Source organism: Salvelinus fontinalis, chromosome 12, assembly GCF_029448725.1.
Source record: "Salvelinus fontinalis isolate EN_2023a chromosome 12, ASM2944872v1, whole genome shotgun sequence".
NCBI classification, from domain to species: domain Eukaryota; kingdom Metazoa; phylum Chordata; class Actinopteri; order Salmoniformes; family Salmonidae; genus Salvelinus; species Salvelinus fontinalis.
In genome coordinates, this window is record NC_074676.1 from 59308581 (window position 1) to 59328540 (window position 19960).

General features: G+C 42.6%; 1 protein-coding gene across 1 annotated transcript in view; it reads left to right on the plus strand.

Annotated features, from left to right (window-relative positions):
- plcxd1 (phosphatidylinositol-specific phospholipase C, X domain containing 1) overlaps positions 1-19960 on the plus strand; it is a 43452-nt gene that overhangs the window by 13643 nt on the left and 9849 nt on the right. The window contains exons 3-6 of the mRNA XM_055941228.1: positions 10501-10643; positions 12286-12414; positions 12454-12645; positions 15230-15385. Of these exons, the coding sequence (XP_055797203.1) occupies positions 10501-10643; positions 12286-12414; positions 12454-12645; positions 15230-15385 (620 nt within the window). The remainder of the gene's footprint in view (positions 1-10500; positions 10644-12285; positions 12415-12453; positions 12646-15229; positions 15386-19960) is intronic.

Below are 19960 nucleotides of genomic sequence, written 5' to 3' on the forward strand. Positions count from 1 at the left end.
TCAGATGGCATTATGTCATCACCAACACTTTAATCAGATGGCATTATGTCACAACACCAACACTTTAATCAGATGGCATTATGTCACATCATCAACACTTTAATCAGATGGCATTATGTCACAACACCAACACTTTAATCAGATGGCATTATGTCACATCATCAACACTTTAATCAGATGGCATTATGTCACAACACCAACACTTTAATCAGATGGCATTATGTCACATCAACACTTTAATCAGATGGCATTATGTCATCACCACTTTAATCAGATGGCATTATGTCATCACCAACACTTTAATCAGATGGCATTATGTCACATCACCACTTTAATCAGATGGCATTATGTCACATCAACACTTTAATCAGATGGCATTATGTCATCACCACTTTAATCAGATGGCATTATGTCATCACCAACACTTTAATCAGATGGCATTATGTCATCACCAACACTTTAATCAGATGGCATTATGTCATCACCAACACTTTAATCAGATGGCATTATGTCACAACACCAACACTAATCAGATGGCATTATGTCACATCAACACTTTAATCAGATGGCATTATGTCATCACCACTTTAATCAGATGGCATTATGTCATCACCAACACTTTAATCAGATGGCATTATGTCACATCACCAACACCTTAATCAGATGGCATTATGTCATCACCAACACTTTAATCAGATGGCATTATGTCACAACACCAACACTTTAATCAGATGGCATTATGTCACAACACCAACACTTTAATCAGATGGCATTATGTCACATCAACACTTTAATCAGATGGCATTATGTCACATCAACACTTTAATCAGATGGCATTATGTCACACCAACACTTTAATCAGATGGCATTATGTCACACCAACACTTTAATCAGATGGCATTATGTCACACCAACACTTTAATCAGATGGCATTATGTCACATCAACACTTTAATCAGATGGCATTATGTCACAACACCAACACTTTAATCAGATGGCATTATGTCACATCACCAACACTTTAATCAGATGGCATTATGTCACCAACACTTTAATCAGATGGCATTATGTCATCACCAACACTTTAATCAGATGGCATTATGTCACATCACCACTTTAATCAGATGGCATTATGTCACATCAACACTTTAATCAGATGGCATTATGTCACATCATCAACACTTTAATCAGATGGCATTATGTCACATCAACACTTTAATCAGATGGCATTATGTCATCACCACTTTAATCAGATGGCATTATGTCATCACCAACACTTTAATCAGATGGCATTATGTCACAACACCAACACTTTAATCAGATGGCATTATGTCACAACACCAACACTTTAATCAGATGGCATTATGTCACATCAACACTTTAATCAGATGGCATTATGTCATCACCACTTTAATCAGATGGCATTATGTCATCACCAACACTTTAATCAGATGGCATTATGTCACATCACCACTTTAATCAGATGGCATTATGTCACATCAACACTTTAATCAGATGGCATTATGTCACATCAACACTTTAATCAGATGGCATTATGTCATCACCACTTTAATCAGATGGCATTATGTCATCACCAACACTTTAATCAGATGGCATTATGTCACATCAACACTTTAATCAGATGGCATTATGTCACAACACCAACACTTTAATCAGATGGCATTATGTCACATCAACACTTTAATCAGATGGCATTATGTCACATCATCAACACTTTAATCAGATGGCATTATGTCACACCAACACTTTAATCAGATGGCATTATGTCACATCAACACTTTAATCAGATGGCATTATGTCATCACCACTTTAATCAGATGGCATTATGTCATCACCAACACTTTAATCAGATGGCATTATGTCATCACCAACACTTTAATCAGATGGCATTATGTCATCACCAACACTTTAATCAGATGGCATTATGTCACATCACCACTTTAATCAGATGGCATTATGTCACATCAACACTTTAATCAGATGGCATTATGTCACATCATCAACACTTTAATCAGATGGCATTATGTCACATCAACACTTTAATCAGATGGCATTATGTCATCACCACTTTAATCAGATGGCATTATGTCATCACCAACACTTTAATCAGATGGCATTATGTCACAACACCAACACTTTAATCAGATGGCATTATGTCACAACACCAACACTTTAATCAGATGGCATTATGTCACATCAACACTTTAATCAGATGGCATTATGTCACATCACCACTTTAATCAGATGGCATTATGTCACATCAACACTTTAATCAGATGGCATTATGTCACATCATCAACACTTTAATCAGATGGCATTATGTCACACCAACACTTTAATCAGATGGCATTATGTCACATCAACACTTTAATCAGATGGCATTATGTCATCACCACTTTAATCAGATGGCATTATGTCATCACCAACACTTTAATCAGATGGCATTATGTCACAACACCAACACTTTAATCAGATGGCATTATGTCACAACACCAACACTTTAATCAGATGGCATTATGTCACATCAACACTTTAATCAGATGGCATTATGTCATCACCACTTTAATCAGATGGCATTATGTCATCACCAACACTTTAATCAGATGGCATTATGTCACATCACCACTTTAATCAGATGGCATTATGTCACATCAACACTTTAATCAGATGGCATTATGTCACATCATCAACACTTTAATCAGATGGCATTATGTCACATCAACACTTTAATCAGATGGCATTATGTCATCACCACTTTAATCAGATGGCATTATGTCATCACCAACACTTTAATCAGATGGCATTATGTCACAACACCAACACTTTAATCAGATGGCATTATGTCACAACACCAACACTTTAATCAGATGGCATTATGTCACACCAACACTTTAATCAGATGGCATTATGTCACATCAACACTTTAATCAGATGGCATTATGTCACATCACCACTTTAATCAGATGGCATTATGTCACATCACCAACACTTTAATCAGATGGCATTATGTCATCACCAACACTTTAATCAGATGGCATTATGTCATCACCAACACTTTAATCAGATGGCATTATGTCATCACCAACACTTTAATCAGATGGCATTATGTCATCACCAACACTTTAATCAGATGGCATTATGTCACATCAACACTTTAATCAGATGGCATTATGTCACATCAACACTTTAATCAGATGGCATTATGTCACATCAACACTTTAATCAGATGGCATTATGTCACAACACCAACTCTTTAATCAGATGGCATTATGTCACATCACCACTTTAATCAGATGGCATTATGTCATCACCAACACTTTAATCAGATGGCATTATGTCATCACCAACACTTTAATCAGATGGCATTATGTCATCACCAACACTTTAATCAGATGGCATTATGTCACATCAACACTTTAATCAGATGGCATTATGTCATCACCAACACTTTAATCAGATGGCATTATGTCACATCACCACTTTAATCAGATGGCATTATGTCATCACCAACACTTTAATCAGATGGCATTATGTCATCACCAACACTTTAATCAGATGGCATTATGTCATCACCAACACTTTAATCAGATGGCATTATGTCACATCAACACTTTAATCAGATGGCATTATGTCATCACCAACACTTTAATCAGATGGCATTATGTCACATCAACACTTTAATCAGATAGCATTATGTCACATCAACACTTTAATCAGATGGCATTATGTCACATCAACACTTTAATCAGATGGCATTATGTCATCACCAACACTTTAATCAGATGGCATTATGTCACATCAACACTTTAATCAGATGGCATTATGTCACATCAACACTTTAATCAGATGGCATTATGTCACATCAACACTTTAATCAGATGGCATTATGTCACATCATCAACACTTTAATCAGATGGCATTATGTCACATCATCAACACTTTAATCAGATGGCATTATGTCACATCATCAACACTTTAATCAGATGGCATTATGTCACATCATCAACACTTTAATCAGATGGCATTATGTCACATCATCAACACTTTAATCAGATGGCATTATGTCACATCATCAACACTTTAATCAGATGGCATTATGTCACATCAACACTTTAATCAGATGGCATTATGTCACATCACCACTTTAATCAGATGGCATTATGTCACATCACCACTTTAATCAGATGGCATTATGTCACATCAACACTTTAATCAGATGGCATTATGTCACATCAACACTTTAATCAGATGGCATTATGTCATCACCAACACTTTAATCAGATGGCATTATGTCATCACCAACACTTTAATCAGATGGCATTATGTCATCACCAACACTTTAATCAGATGGCATTATGTCACATCACCAACACTTTAATCAGATGGCATTATGTCACATCACCAACACTTTAATCAGATGGCATTATGTCATCACCAACACTTTAATCAGATGGCATTATGTCATCACCAACACTTTAATCAGATGGCATTATGTCACATCAACACTTTAATCAGATGGCATTATGTCACATCAACACTTTAATCAGATGGCATTATGTCACATCAACACTTTAATCAGATGGCATTATGTCACATCAACACTTTAATCAGATGGCATTATGTCACATCACCACTTTAATCAGATGGCATTATGTCACATCAACACTTTAATCAGATGGCATTATGTCACATCAACACTTTAATCAGATGGCATTATGTCACACCAACACTTTAATCAGATGGCATTATGTCACACCAACACTTTAATCAGATGGCATTATGTCACACCAACACTTTAATCAGATGGCATTATGTCACACCAACACTTTAATCAGATGGCATTATGTCACATCAACACTTTAATCAGATGGCATTATGTCACATCACCAACACTTTAATCAGATGGCATTATGTCACATCAACACTTTAATCAGATGGCATTATGTCACATCACCACTTTAATCAGATGGCATTATGTCACATCACCAACACTTTAATCAGATGGCATTATGTCACATCACCAACACTTTAATCAGATGGCATTATGTCACATCAACACTTTAATCAGATGGCATTATGTCACATCAACACTTTAATCAGATGGCATTATGTCACATCAACACTTTAATCAGATGGCATTATGTCACATCAACACTTTAATCAGATGGCATTATGTCACATCAACACTTTAATCAGATGGCATTATGTCATCATCAACACTTTAATCAGATGGCATTATGTCACATCACCAACACTTTAATCAGATGGCATTATGTCACATCACCAACACTTTAATCAGATGGCATTATGTCATCACCAACACTTTAATCAGATGGCATTATGTCATCACCAACACTTTAATCAGATGGCATTATGTCATCACCAACACTTTAATCAGATGGCATTATGTCACATCACCAACACTTTAATCAGATGGCATTATGTCACATCACCAACACTTTAATCAGATGGCATTATGTCATCACCAACACTTTAATCAGATGGCATTATGTCACATCAACACTTTAATCAGATGGCATTATGTCATCACCAACACTTTAATCAGATGGCATTATGTCACATCAATACTTTAATTAGATGGCATTATGTCACAACACCAACACTTTAATCAGATGGCATTATGTCACAACACCAACACTTTAATCAGATGGCATTATGTCACATCACCAACACTTTAATCAGATGGCATTATGTCACATCAACACTTTAATCAGATGGCATTATGTCACATCAACACTTTAATCAGATGGCATTATGTCACATCACCACTTTAATCAGATGGCATTATGTCACATCACCACTTTAATCAGATGGCATTATGTCACATCACCAACACTTTAATCAGATGGCATTATGTCATCACCAACACTTTAATCAGATGGCATTATGTCATCACCAACACTTTAATCAGATGGCATTATGTCATCACCAACACTTTAATCAGATGGCATTATGTCACATCACCACTTTAATCAGATGGCATTATGTCACATCACCAACACTTTAATCAGATGGCATTATGTCATCACCAACACTTTAATCAGATGGCATTATGTCATCACCAACACTTTAATCAGATGGCATTATGTCACATCATCAACACTTTAATCAGATGGCATTATGTCATCACCAACACTTTAATCAGATGGCATTATGTCAACACCAACACTTTAATCAGATGGCATTATGCCATCACCACTTTAATCAGATGGCATTATGTCATCACCAACACTTTAGTCAGATGGCATTATGTCACATCACCACTTTAATCAGATGGCATTATGTCATCACCAACACTTTAATCAGATGGCATTATGTCATCACCAACACTTTAATCAGATGGCATTATGTCACAACACCAACACTTTAATCAGATGGCATTATGTCACAACACCAACATTTTAATCAGATGGCATTATGTCACATCACCAACACTTTAATCAGATGGCATTATGTCACATCACCAACACTTTAATCAGATGGCATTATGTCATCACCAACACTTTAATCAGATGGCATTATGTCACAACACCAACACTTTAATCAGATGGCATTATGTCATCACCAACACTTTAATCAGATGGCATTATGTCATCACCAACACTTTAATCAGATGGCATTATGTCACATCACCAACACTTTAATCAGATGGCATTATGTCACAACACCAATACTTTAATGAGATGACATTATGTCATCGCCAACACTTTAATCAGATGGCATTATGTCATCACCACTTTAATCAGATGGCATTATGTCACATCACCAACACTTTAATCAGATGGCATTATGTCCTCACCAATACTTTAATCAGATGGCATTATGTCATCACCAATACTTTAATCAGATGGCATTATGTCATCACCAACACTTTAATCAGATGGCATTATGTCACATCGCCAACACTTTAATCAGATGGCATTATGTCACATCACCAACACTTTAATCAGTTGGCATTATGTCACAACACCAACACTTTAATCAGATGGCATTATGTCACATCACCAACACTTTAATCAGATGGCATTATGTCACAACACCAACACTTTAATCAGATGGCATTATGTCACATCAACACTTTAATCAGATGGCATTATGTCACACCAACACTTTAATCAGATGGCATTATGTCACACCAACACTTTAATCAGATGGCATTATGTCACATCAACACTTTAATCAGATGGCATTATGTCATCACCAACACTTTAATCAGATGGCATTATGTCACATCACCAACACTTTAATCAGATGGCATTATGTCACATCAACACTTTAATCAGATGGCATTATGTCATCACCAACACTTTAATCAGATGGCATTATGTCACATCAACACTTTAATCAGATGGCATTATGTCATCACCAACACTTTAATCAGATGGCATTGTCACATCAACACTTTAATCAGATGGCATTATGTCACATCACCAACACTTTAATCAGATGGCATTATGTCACATCAACACTTTAATCAGATGGCATTATGTCATCACCAACACTTTAATCAGATGGCATTATGTCACAACACCAACACTTTAATCAGATGGCATTATGTCACATCACCAACACTTTAATCAGATGGCATTATGTCACATCAACACTTTAATCAGATGGCATTATGTCATCACCAACACTTTAATCAGATGGCATTATGTCACAACACCAACACTTTAATCAGATGGCATTATGTCACATCACCAACACTTTAATCAGATGGCATTATGTCACATCAACATTTTAATCAGATGGCATTATGTCACTTTAATCAGATGGCATTATGTCACATCAACACTTTCCATTTCCCTTGTAGGCCTCTACACTTAGGGGCATCATATGGGTACTAGGCTGACACATTGACCATACACTTAGGGGCATCATATGGGTACTAGGCTGACACATTGACCGTACACTTAGGGGCATCATATGGGTACTAGGCTGACACATCGACCATACACATCATATGGGTACTAGGCTGACACATTGACCATACACTTAGGGGCATCATATGGGTACTAGGCTGACACATTGACCGTACACTTAGGGGCATCATATGGGTACTAGGCTGACACATTGACCGTACACTTAGGGGCATCATATGGGTACTAGGCTGACACATTGACCGTACACTTAGGGGCATCATATGGGTACTAGGCTGACACATTGACCATACACTTAGGGGCATCGTATGGGTACTAGGCTGAGACCATGCACATCATATGGGTCCTAGGCTGACACATTGACCATACACTTAGGGGCATCATATGGGTACTAGGCTGAAACATCGGCCGTACACTTAGGGGCATCATATGGGTACTAGGCTGACACATTGACCATACACTTAGGGGCATCATATGGGTACTAGGCTGACACATTGACCATACACATCATATGGGTACTAGGCTGACACATTGACCGTACACTTAGGGGCATCATATGGGTATTAGGCTGACACATTGACCGTACACTTAGGGGCATCATATGGGTACTAGGCTGACACATTGACCATACACTTAGGGGCATCATATGGGTACTAGGCTGACACGTTGACCATACACTTAGGGGCATCATATGGGTACTAGGCTGAGACATTGACCATACACTTAAAGGCATCATATGGGTACTAGGCTGAGACATTGACCATACACTTAGGGGCATCATATGGGTACTAGGCTGACACATTGACCATACACATCATATGGGTACTAGGCTGACACATTGACCGTACACTTAGGGGCATCATATGGGTACTAGGCTGACACATTGACCATACACATCATATGGGTACTAGGCTGACACATTGACCATACACTTAGGGGCATCATATGGGTACTAGGCTGAGACATTGACCATACACTTAGGGGCATCGTATGGGTACTAGGCTGACACATTGACCATACACTTAGGGGCATCATATGGGTACTAGGCTGACACATTGACCATACACTTAGGGGCATCATATGGGTACTAGGCTGACACATTGACCATACACATCATATGGGTACTAGGCTGACACATTGACCGTACACTTAGGGGCATCATATGGGTATTAGGCTGACACATTGACCGTACACTTAGGGGCATCATATGGGTACTAGGCTGACACATTGACCATACACTTAGGGGCATCATATGGGTACTAGGCTGACACATTGACCATACACTTAAAGGCATCATATGGGTACTAGGCTGAGACATTGACCATACACTTAGGGGCATCATATGGGTACTAGGCTGACACATTGACCATACACATCATATGGGTACTAGGCTGACACATTGACCGTACACTTAGGGGCATCATATGGGTACTAGGCTGACACATTGACCATACACATCATATGGGTACTAGGCTGACACATTGACCGTACACTTAGGGGCATCATATGGGTACTAGGCTGACACATTGACCATACACTTAGGGGCATCATATGGGTACTAGGCTGACACATTGACCGTACACTTAGGGGCATCATATGGGTACTAGGCTGACACATTGACCGTACACTTAGGGGCATCATATGGGTACTAGGCTGACACATTGACCATACACTTAGGGGCATCATATGGGTACTAGGCTGACACATTGACCGTACACTTAGGGGCATCATATGGGTACATTTACATTTACATTTACATTTACATTATTTAGCAGACGCTCTTATCCAGAGCGACTTACAAATTGGAAAGTTCATACATATTCATCCTGGTCCCCCCGTGGGAATTGAACCCACAACCCTGGCGTTGCAAGCGCCATGCTCTACCAACTGAGCCACACGGGTACTAGGCTGAGACATTGACCATACACTTAGGGGCATCGTATGGGTACTAGGCTGACACATTGACCATACACTTAGGGGCATCATATGGGTACTAGGCTGACACATTGACCATACACTTAGGGGCATCATATGGGTACTAGGCTGAGACATTGACCATACACTTAAAGGCATCATATGGGTACTAGGCTGAGACATTGACCATACACTTAGGGGCATCATATGGGTACTAGGCTGACACATTGACCATACACATCATATGGGTACTAGGCTGACACATTGACCATACACTTAGGGGCATCATATGGGTACTAGGCTGACACATTGACCATACACTTAGGGGCATCATATGGGTACTAGGCTGACACATTGACCATACACATCATATGGGTACTAGGCTGACACATTGACCGTACACTTAGGGGCATCATATGGGTACTAGGCTGACACATTGACTGTACATTTAGGGGCATCGTATGGGTACTAGGCTGACACATTGACCATACACATCATATGGGTACTAGGCTGTCACATTGACCATACACATCATATGGGTACTAGGCTGACACATTGACCATACACTTAGGGGCATCATATGGGTACTAGGCCATACTAGGCCATACACTAGGCCATACACCTGGTAATATCAGTCCCCTATCTGTCCTTGATTCCCTGTTTAGGAAGCCATAATGCTATAACCTACTGTCTGGATAGGAGTGACCGTTCCCCTGTCGACCTGACACAACCGGATTTACTGCAGAAGCTCGACAAATACATGAAGCCCCTGATACGACCGTTTGTCTATAAATGGGCAGTTACACAGGTATGATTTTTAACAGCTGAGTCAAACTACATTTCTGGAGCACAGTGTGTGCAGGTTTTTTCTCCTCGCTTGCACTTTATTTTTTTTGATTTTACCTTTATTTAACTAGGCAAGTCAGTTAAGAACAAATTCTTATTTTCTATGACAGCCTAGGAACAGTGGGTTAAAGAACAGCTCGGGGATTCAAACTTGCAACCTTTCGGTTACTGGTCCAACGCTCTAACCACTAGGCTACGCTGCCGCCCCAAGATATTGATCGTTATTGATCAATTAAGATCATTGATTAGTTGGGTACTCCCCTCATCTGGTTGGCTAGATCTTAATTGGACACACATTGAAACGAAATAACAAAAACCAGCAGAGACACAACCCTCCAGGAATTGAGTTTGACCACCCGGACCTAGATGGCATAACACTTCTGGTGCAGACTTTACACCTGGGGGCAGTACACCTGGGGGCAGTACACCTGGGGGCAGTACACCTGGTGGCAGTACACCTGGGGGCAGTACGCCTGGGGGCAGTACGCCTGGTGGCAGTACACCTGGGGGCAGTACACCTGGGGGCAGTACACCTGGGGGCAGTACACCTGGGGGCAGTACACCTGGGGGCAGTACGCCTGGGGGCAGTACACCTGGTGGCAGTACACCTGGGGGCAGTACACCTGGGGGCAGTACACCTGGGGGCAGTACACCTTTCCCTTTGTGCTGGTTGGGTTAATAAAGTTGTTGTTCTGATCATGTTGTTGATCTGATCATGTTGTTGTTGTTGATCTGATCATGTTGTTGTTGTTGATCTGATCATGTTGTTGTTGTTGATCTGATCATGTTGTTGTTGTTGATCTGATCATGTTGTTGTTGTTGATCTGATCATGTTGTTGTTGTTGATCTGATCATGTTGTTGTTGTTGATCTGATCATGTTGTTGTTGTTGATCTGATCATGTTGTTGTTGTTGATCTGATCATGTTGTTGTTGTTGATCTGATCATGTTGTTGTTGTCGATCTGATCATGTTGTTGTTGTCGATCTGATCATGTTGTTGTTGTTGATCTGATCATGTTGTTGTTGTTGATCTGATCATGTTGTTGTTGATCTGATCATAATGTTGTTGTTCTGATCATGTTGTTGTTGTTGTTCTGATCATGTTGTTGATCTGATCATGTTGTTGTTGATCTGATCATGTTGTTGTTGATCTGATCATGTTGTTGTTGTTGATCTGATCATGTTGTTGTTGTCGATCTGATCATGTTGTTGTTGTCGATCTGATCATGTTGTTGTTGTTGATCTGATCATGTTGTTGTTGTTGATCTGATCATAATGTTGTTGTTGTCGATCTGATCATGTTGTTGTTGTTGATCTGATCATGTTGTTGTTGTTGATCTGATCATGTTGTTGTTGTTGATCTGATCATGTTGTTGTTGTTGTTCTGATCATGTTGTTTATCTGATCATGTTGTTGTTGTTCTGATCATGTTGTTGTTGTTGATCTGATCATGTTGTTGTTGTTGTTCTGATCATGTTGTTTATCTGATCATGTTGTTGATCTGATCATGTTGTTGTTGTTGATCTGATCATGTTGTTGATCTAATCATGTTGTTGTTGTTGTTCTGATCATGTTGTTGTTGTTGATCTAATCATGTACTGTAGGAGGCGACAGTGAAGGAGCAGCTAGACTGTGGGGTCAGATATCTTGACCTGAGGATCGCACATCGACCCCACGACACCTCCACTGACCTGTACTTCTACCACGGAGTGTACACTACGCTCACTGTAGAGGTAGGATACTATGGAGTGTACACTACACTCACTGTAGAGGTAGGATACTATGGAGTGAGGATCGCACATCGACCCCACGACACCTCCACTGACCTGTACTTCTACCACGGAGTGTACACTACGCTCACTGTAGAGGTAGGATACTATGGAGTGAGGATCGCACATCGACCCCACGACACCTCCACTGACCTGTACTTCTACCACGGAGTGTACACTACGCTCACTGTAGAGGTAGGATACTATGGAGTGTACACTACGCTCACTGTAGAGGTAGGATACTATGGAGTGTACACTACGCTCACTGTAGAGGTAGGATACTATGGAGTGAGGATCGCACATCGACCCCACGACACCTCCACTGACCTGTACTTCTACCACGGAGTGTACACTACACTCACTGTAGAGGTAGGATACTATGGAGTGTACACTACACTCACTGTAGAGGTAGGATACTATGGAGTGTACACTACGCTCACTGTAGAGGTAGGATACTATGGAGGGTACACTACACTCACTGTAGAGGTAGGATACTATGGAGTGTACACTACACTCACTGTAGAGGTAGGATACTATGGAGTGTACACTACACTCACTGTAGAGGTAGGATACTATGGAGTGTACACTACACTCACTGTAGAGGTAGGATACTATGGAGTGTACACTACACTCACTGTAGAGGTATGATACTATGGAGTGTACACTACACTCACTGTAGAGGTATGATACTACGAAGTGTACACTATGCTCACTGTAGCGGTATGATACTATGGAGTGTACAGTCGTGGCCAAAAGTTTTGAGAATGACACAAATATTAATTTTCACAGTCTGCTGCCTCAGTTTGTATGATGGCAATTTGCATATACTCTAGAATGTTATGAAGAGTGATCAGATGAATTGCAAGGTCCCTCTTTGCCATGCAAATGAACTGAATCCCCCCAAAACATTTTCCACTGCATTTCAGCCCTGCCACAAAAGGACCAGCTGACATGTCAGTGATTCTCTCGTTAACACAGGTGTGAGTGTTGACGAGAACAAGGCTGAAGATCACTCTGTCATGCTGGTTGAGTTCGAATAACAGACTGGAAGCTTCAAAAAGAGGGTGGTGCTTGGAATCATTGTTCTTCCTCTGTCAACCATGGTTACCTGCAAGGAAACACGTGCCGTCATCATTTCTTTGCACAAAAAGGGCTTCACAGGCAAGGATATCGCTGCCAGTAAGATTGAATCACTAAATCAACCATTTATCGGATCATCAAGAACTTCAAGGAGAGCTGTTCAATTGTTGTGAAGAAAGCTTCAGGGCGCCCAAGAAAGTCCAGCAAGTGCCAGGACCGTCTCCTAAAGTTGATTCAGCTGCGGGATCGGTGCACCACCAGTACAGAGCTTGCTCAGGAATAGCAGCAGGCAGGTGTGAGTGTATCTGCACGCACAGTGAGGCGAAGACTTTTGGAGGATGGCCTGGTGTCAAGAAGGGCAGCAAAGAAGCCACTTCTCTCCAGGAAAAACATCAGGGACAGACTGATATTCTGCAAAAGGTACAGGGATTGGACTGCTGAGGACTGGGGTAAAGTCATTTTCTCTGATGAATCCCCTTACCGATTGTGGGGCATCTGGAGAAGACAAGATGAGCGCTACCATCAGTCCTGTGTCATGCCAACAGTAAAACATCCTGAGACCATTCATGTGTGGGGTTGCTTCTCAGCCAAGGGAGTGGGCTCACTCACAATTATTCCTAAGAACACAGCCATGAATAAAGAATCGTACCAACACATCCTCCGAGAGCAACTTCTCCCAACCATCCAGGAACAGTTTGGTGACGAACAAGGCCTTTTCCAGCATGATGGAGCACCTTGCCATAAGGCAAAAGTGATAACTAAGTGGCTCGGGGAACAAAACATCAATATTTTGGGTCCATGGCCAGGAAACTCCCCAGACCTTAATCCCATTGAGAACTTGTGGTCAATCCTCAAGAGGCGGGTGGACAAACAAAAACCCACAAATTCTGACAAACTCCAAGCATTGATTATGCAAGAATGGGCTGCCATCAGTCAGGATGTGGCCCAGAAGTTAATTGACAGCATGCCAGGGCGGATTGCAGAGGTCTTACTTCATGTAATTGTCAATAAAAGCCTTTGACACTTATGAAATGCTTGTAATTATACTTCAGTATTCCATAGTAACATCTGACAAAAATATCTAAAGACACTGAAGCAGCAAACTTTGGAAATTAATATTTGTGTCATTCTCAAAACTTTTGGCCACGACTGTACACTATGCTCAATGTAGAGGTGTGCTACTACAGAGTGTACACTATGCTCAATGGAGAGGTGTGCTACTACAGAGTGTACACTATGCTCAATGGAGAGGTGTGCTACTACAGAGTGTACACTATGCTCAATGGAGAGGTGTGCTACTACAGAGTGTACACTATGCTCAATGGAGAGGTGTGCTACTACAGAGTGTACACTATGCTCAATGGAGAGGTGTGCTACTACAGAGTGTACACTATGCTCAATGGAGAGGTGTGCTACTACAGAGTGTACACTATGCTCAATGAAGATGTATGATACTATGAAGTGTACACTGCTCAATGTAGAGGTATGGTACTTCCGTACTACCACAGAGTGTAGACTACATTCAATGTTAAAGGTATAATCTCTACTTCTATACTAGCAGGGAGGTATAGTAGACATTCTGACAAGGGGCTACAGAGAGGGGTTGTACCATTTACTAATAGGATTTGGGATATATAATTGATTTCAGATGTTACTGTGATTGTGTTACACCAGTTGGATCTATGTCTGTTCTCCACAGACCGTTCTTCAGGAGATCAGATCCTGGCTAGATGTCCATACCAGAGAGGTGGTTCTGCTGTCCTTCAGTCACTTCCTGGGTCTGAATCAGGACCTCCACACCGGACTTGTATCAACCATCAGAACCATCTTCACCTCCAGGCTCTGTCCAACTACGGTAGGGACACCTCCAAGCGTTGTCCAACTACGGTAGGGACACCTCCAGGCTCTGTCCAACTACAGTAGGGACACCTCCAGGCTCTGTCCAACTACGGTAGGGACACCTCCAGGCTCTGTCCAACTACGGTAGGGACACCTCCAGGCTCTGTCCAACTACGGTAGGGACACCTCCAAGCTCTGTCCAACTACGGTAGGGACACCTCCAAGCTCTGTCCAACTACGGTAGGGACACCTCCAAGCTCTGTCCAACTACGGTAGGGACACCTCCAGGCTCTGTCCAACTACGGTAGGGACACCTCCAGGCTCTGTCCAACTACGGTAGGGACACCTCCAGGCTCTGTCCAACTACGGTAGGGACACCTCCAGGCTCTGTCCAACTACGGTAGGGACACCTCCAAGCTCTGTCCAACTACGGTAGGGACACCTCCAGGCTCTGTCCAACTACGGTAGGGACACCTCCAGGCTCTGTCCAACTACGGTAGGGACACCTCCAGGCTCTGTCCAACTACGGTAGGGACACCTCCAAGCTCTGTCCAACTACGGTAGGGACACCTCCAAGCTCTGTCCAACTACGGTAGGGACACCTCCAAGCTCTGTCCAACTACGGTAGGGACACCTCCAAGCTCTGTCCAACTACGGTAGGGACACCTCCAGGCTCTGTCCAACTACGGTAGGGACACCTCCAGGCTCTGTCCAACTACGGTAGGGACACCTCCAGGCTCTGTCCAACTACGGTAGGGACACCTCCAAGCTCTGTCCAACTACGGTAGGGACACCTCCAAGCGTTGTCCAACTACGGTAGGGACACCTCCAAGCTCCGTCCAACTACGGTAGGGACACCTCCAGGCTCTGTCCAACTACGGTAGGGACACCTCCAGGCTCTGTCCAACTACGGTAGGGACACCTCCAAGCTCTGTCCAACTACGGTAGGGACACCTCCAGGCTCTGTCCAACTACGGTAGGGACACCTCCAAGCTCTGTCCAACTACGGTAGGGACACCTCCAAGCTCTGTCCAACTACGGTAGGGACACCTCCAAGCTCTGTCCAACTACGGTAGGGACACCTCCAGGCTCTGTCCAACTACGGTAGGGACACCTCCAGGCTCTGTCCAACTACGGTAGGGACACCTCCAGGCTCTGTCCAACTACGGTAGGGACACCTCCAGGCTCTGTCCAACTACGGTAGGGACACCTCCAAGCTCTGTCCAACTACGGTAGGGACACCTCCAAGCTCTGTCCAACTACGGTAGGGACACCTCCAGGCTCTGTCCAACTACGGTAGGGACACCTCCAAGCTCTGTCCAACTACGGTAGGGACACCTCCAGGCTCTGTCCAACTACGGTAGGGACACCTCCAGGCTCTGTCCAACTACGGTAGGGACACCTCCAGGCTCTGTCCAACTACGGTAGGGACACCTCCAGGCTCTGTCCAACTACGGTAGGGACACCTCCAGGCTCTGTCCAACTACGGTAGGGACACCTCCAGGCTCTGTCCAACTACGGTAGGGACACCTCCAGGCTCTGTCCAACTACGGTAGGGACACCTCCAGGCTCTGTCCAACTACGGTAGGGACACCTCCAAGCGTTGTCCAACTACGGTAGGGACACCTCCAAGCGTTGTCCAACTACGGTAGGGACACCTCCAGGCTCTGTCCAACTACGGTAGGGACACCTCCAAGCGTTGTCCAACTACGGTAGGGACACCTCCAAGCTCTGTCCAACTACGGTAGGGACACCTCCAGGCTCTGTCCAACTACGGTAGGGACACCTCCAGGCTCTGTCCAACTACGGTAAGGACACCTCCAGGCTCTGTCCAACTACGGTAGGGACACCTCCAGGCTCTGTCCAACTACGGTAGGGACACCTCCAGGCTCTGTCCAACTACGGTAGGGACACCTCCAGGCTCTGTCCAACTACGGTAGGGACACCTCCAAGCTCTGTCCAACTACGGTAGGGACACCTCCAAGCGTTGTCCAACTACGGTAGGGACACCTCCAAGCGCTGTCCAACTACGGTAGGGACACCTCCAGGCTCTGTCCAACTACGGTAGGGACACCTCCAGGCTCTGTCCAACTACGGTAGGGACACCTCCAGGCTCTGTCCAACTACGGTAGGGACACCTCCAGGCTCTGTCCAACTACGGTAAGGACACCTCCAGGCTCTGTCCAACTACGGTAGGGACACCTCCAGGCTCTGTCCAACTACGGTAGGGACACCTCCAGGCTCTGTCCAACTACGGTAGGGACACCTCCAGGCTCTGTCCAACTACGGTAGGGACACCTCCAAGCTCTGTCCAACTACGGTAGGGACACCTCCAAGCGTTGTCCAACTACGGTAGGGACACCTCCAAGCGCTGTCCAACTACGGTAGGAACACCTCCAGGCTCTGTCCAACTACGGTAGGGACACCTCCAGGCTCTGTCCAACTACGGTAGGGACACCTCCAGGCTCTGTCCAACTACGGTAGGGACACCTCCAGGCTCTGTCCAACTACGGTAGGGACACCTCCAGGCTCTGTCCAACTACGGTAGGGACACCTCCAATGTTCCCTCTAATCTTTTTTGGCAATGAGCAAATTTCAGGTCTGCTGAGCAACTTCCAGCGAGCGTTTACTGTGAACACTGAGGCTCAATGTAGAGGTGTTTAAGTTCATTTTAACAGTGACCAAGTAGGCTGCTGTGGCTGTTTGATCACAATGTAGGCCTACCAGAGTGGCCTGCCATCAGAAACAGTGGAGAAAATGCATCCCATAATATTTTAACATGGAAATAGCTGTTCTATCATTCAGCCTACAGTACTTTGGTATTTTATTAGGATCCCCATTAGCTGTTGCAAAAGCAGCAGCTACTCTTCCTGGGGTTCCACACAGAACATGAAACATGACATAACACAGAACATGACATAGCACAGAACATGAAACATGAAATAACACAGAACATGAACCATGACATAGCACAGAACCATGACATAACACAGAACATGAACCATGACATAACACAGAACATGAACCATGACATAACACAGAACATAAACCATGACATAACACAGAACATGAACCATGACATAGCACAGAACATGAACCATGACATAGCACAGAACATGAACCATGACATAACACAGAACATGAACCATGACATAACACAGAACATGAACCATGACATAACACAGAACATGAACCATGACATAACACAGAACATGAACCATGACATAACACAGAACATGAACCATGACATAACACAGAACATGAAATAACACAGAACATGAACCATGACATAGCACAGAACATGAACCATGACATAACACAGAACATGAACCATGACATAACACAGAACATGAACCATGACATAGCACAGAACATGAACCATGACATAACACAGAACATGAAATAACACAGAACATGAACCATGACATAGCACAGAACATGAACCATGACATAACACAGAACATGAACCATGACATAGCACAGAACATGAACCATGACATAACACAGAACATGAAATAACACAGAACATGAACCATGACATAGCACAGAACATGAACCATGACATAGCACAGAACATGAACCATGACATAACACAGAACATGAACCATGACATAACACAGAACATGAACCATGACATAACACAGAACATGAACCATGACATAGCACAGAACATGAACCATGACATAACACAGAACATGAAATAACACAGAACATGAACCATGACATAGCACAGAACATGAACCATGACATAACACAGAACATGAACCATGACATAACACAGAACATGAAACATGACATAACACAGAACATGAAACATGACATAACACAGAACATGAACCATGACATAACACAGAACATGAACCATGACATAACACAGAACATGAACCATGACATAACACAGAACATGAACCATGACATAACACAGAACATGAACCATGACATAACACAGAACATGAACCATGACATAGCACAGAACATGAACCATGACATAACACAGAACATGAACCATGACATAACACAGAACATGAACCATGACATAACACAGAACATGAACCATGACATAACACAGAACATGAACCATGACATAACACAGAACATGAACCATGACATAACACAGAACATGAAATAACACAGAACATGAACCATGACATAGCACAGAACATGAACCATGACATAACACAGAACATGAACCATGACATAACACAGAACATGAACCATGACATAGCACAGAACATGAACCATGACATAACACAGAACATGAAATAACACAGAACATGAACCATGACATAGCACAGAACATGAACCATGACATAACACAGAACATGAACCATGACATAGCACAGAACATGAACCATGACATAGCACAGAACATGAACCATGACATAGCACAGAACATGAACCATGACATAACACAGAACATGAACCATGACATAACACAGAACATGAACCATGACATAACACAGAACATGAACCATGACATAACACAGAACATGAACCATGACATAACACAGAACATGAACCATGACATAGCACAGAACATGAACCATGACATAACACAGAACATGAAATAACACAGAACATGAACCATGAC